The 2718-nt window shown below is 32.0% G+C and overlaps 1 protein-coding gene across 2 annotated transcripts in view; it reads left to right on the top strand.

The window, feature by feature from the left end:
* Window positions 1-2718, top strand: part of LOC106457732 (homeobox protein cut-like 1) — a 177134-nt gene that overhangs the window by 153230 nt on the left and 21186 nt on the right. For both annotated transcript variants that reach the window (XM_013917178.2, XM_022383746.1), the window contains exons 7-8: window positions 1416-1586; window positions 2036-2110. In XM_013917178.2, coding sequence (XP_013772632.1) covers window positions 1416-1586; window positions 2036-2110 — 246 coding nt within the window. The remainder of the gene's footprint in view (window positions 1-1415; window positions 1587-2035; window positions 2111-2718) is intronic.

Here is a 2718-nt window from a genome sequence, read left to right as displayed (position 1 = left end):
AAGATTTCTGAAATCGTTGTATATAAACATAACACAAAGTTTATATTCAGAATCTAGTGGTTCTTTTCTAAAGGCTCAAGGTACTTGTTTTGTATTAGTAAGATTTCTGAAATCGTTGTATATAAACATAACACAAAGTTTATATTCAGAATCTAGTGGATCTTTTCTAAAGGCTCAAGGTACTTGTTTTGTATTAGTAAGGTTTCTGAAATCGTTGTCTATAAACATAACACAAAGTTTATATTCAGAATCTAGTGGATCTTTTCTAAAGGCTCAAGGTACTTGTTTTGTATTAGTAAGGTTTCTGAAATTGTTGTATGTAAACATAACACAAAGTTTATACTTGAATCTAGTGGATCGTTGTCTAAAGACTCAAGGTACTTGTTTTGTATTAGTAAGGTTTCTGAAATCGTTGTATATAAACATAACACAAAGTTTATAGTCAGAATCTAGTAGATCGTTGTCTAAAGACTCAAGGTACTTGTTTTGTGTTAATAAGGTTTCTGAAATCGTTGTATGTAAACATAACACAAAGTTTATAGTTAGAATCTAGTAGATCGTTGTCTAAAGACTCAAGGTACTTGTTTTGTATTAGTAAGGTTTCTGAAATCGTTGTATGTAAACATAACACAAAGTTTATAGTTAGAATCTAGTAGATCGTTGTCTAAAGACTCAAGGTACTTGTTTTGTATTAGTAAGGTTTCTGAAATCGTTGTATGTAAACATAACATAAAGTTTATACTTTTATAGTTAAAATTCAGTAGATCGTTCTCTAAAGGCTCAAGGTACTTGTTTGTAGTAAGGCTTGTAAGATCGTTTTACAGAACTAAGCACAGTGACTTTTCTAGTTCGTTGTATAGGAACTTAAAATAATTTCTTATATTGTTGATCGCCGTTTAGAAATTAAACAAAACGTTTGCCATACGTCTACGGAGTTCTTGACAATTGTATGTAAGCTAAAAATAACTCTTTCAAACGAATATGGTACTCAGTTGTGTATAAAGCAAAGCACATTTCTCATAAAAACCTACAGTACATGTGTCCTAAAAGTAAAGGCTTCTCAAGAACTTTCAAGGGAAATAAACTGAGCTCTTCAGAGAAATATGCTGAATATTTGTATCACTATAGATAATTGTTTTATGGTTAGGCTTTACTGTTTGTACTGTAGACTAATTCATTTTCTAATTGATTTTTTATGTCAAACACACCAACTATCACTTAATACCCAAAATACAAATTGTTCTCGGCACCAGGGTGTCTCTTCATAAATAGATAGATCAGTCTTCTTAGGTGTACCCTAATTATTATTTCTGTGTTTTCTTTAAAGCAATGTTATGTTAATTATTAGCGTAACACGCTCATTCATTACTTTAGTAGTAAATAGTAACCCAGCACTCGCTTCGTTTATTCACCAGAGAGCAGCACTAGCAGAAAGAGAGGCTACGACTCTTAAGAAACAGCTTGAGGCAGCCAAACAATCATTACACCAGGCTGATACCATATGCATGAGAACAGACATGGAAAAGAATGATGATGCCTTTTCTCATTCGCCCCTAGAAATTAAACTTGCAGCTAAAGACAAAGAGGTGAGTTCGATCCCGCCATCTCGCGGCTATTTAAAGAATCACGCAATGAAATATGAATAAAATAAATAGGAACAAATTCGGTTTGACAAGGAAGAATTGTGGGCACCAGTTACCCAGTTTGTTCAACATTTTGATCACTCCTTTATAGTATTTTAATCTGTTGCTGGATTTGAATTTATCTGAATATGGAAATAAAATATGATTGAACAATGAAACAATTTTCGAAAGATTAATTACTGAATTTTTGAAAAGCGCATTGATTATGGATCCAATGGTGTGATAAAATGCAAAATAAAATTACTTTTCTGCTTTTGTTACCTGGTTTTCTTAATAAAATAAGAATCGGGTTTAGTTTTTTAAAACATCCTGTTGTTACATTAATTGTTTACTCAGATTGGTAAGAAATACCAACATTTATGAAATTGAAAAACGAGCACTTTTTTTTATAGATTTCGCAACTAGTAAAAGACGTTAAGAAGTTACATTCAACCATTAACAGGCTGAAAGAAACAAGTGCCTCTCAAGTAAGTGATTTCTTAAATGTTATGCTGATCAGTTTTTATATACACGAGGTTGAAAGAAACAAGTGCTTCACAAGTAAGTGATCTCTCAGATGTTGCGCTGATCAAGTTGTTTCTATTATTGGTTGAAAAAAAGAAATGAGCTTCTCAAATAAGTGATCTCTTAAATGTTGCGCTGATCAATTTTTATATACACGTAGTTGAAAGAAACAAGTGCTTCTCAAGTATGTGATCTCTTAAATGTTGCGCTGATCAATTTGTATGCACTCGTAGTTGAAAGCAACAAGTCCCTCTCAAGTAAGTGATTTCTTAAATGTTATGCTGATCAATTTGTATGCACTCGTAGTTGAAAGCAACAAGTGCCGCTCAAGTAAGTGATCTCTTAGATGTTGCGCTGATCAATTTTTATATACACATAGTTGAGAGCAACAAGTGCTTCTCAAGTAAGTGATCTCTTAAATGTTATGCTGATCAGTTTATATATACTCCTAATTTAAAGAAAAAAGTGCCTCTCAAGGAAAGTGATCTGTTAAGTTTTGCTTCGATCAATCTGTGTGTGTAGACATATGTGTGTGTGTGTATGTATATATATATATATATATATATATATA

Source organism: Limulus polyphemus, unplaced genomic scaffold, assembly GCF_000517525.1.
Source record: "Limulus polyphemus unplaced genomic scaffold, Limulus_polyphemus-2.1.2 Scaffold366, whole genome shotgun sequence".
Classification (NCBI taxonomy): Eukaryota; Metazoa; Arthropoda; class Merostomata; order Xiphosura; family Limulidae; genus Limulus; species Limulus polyphemus.
This window is presented reverse-complemented; position numbering and strand designations above follow the sequence as displayed.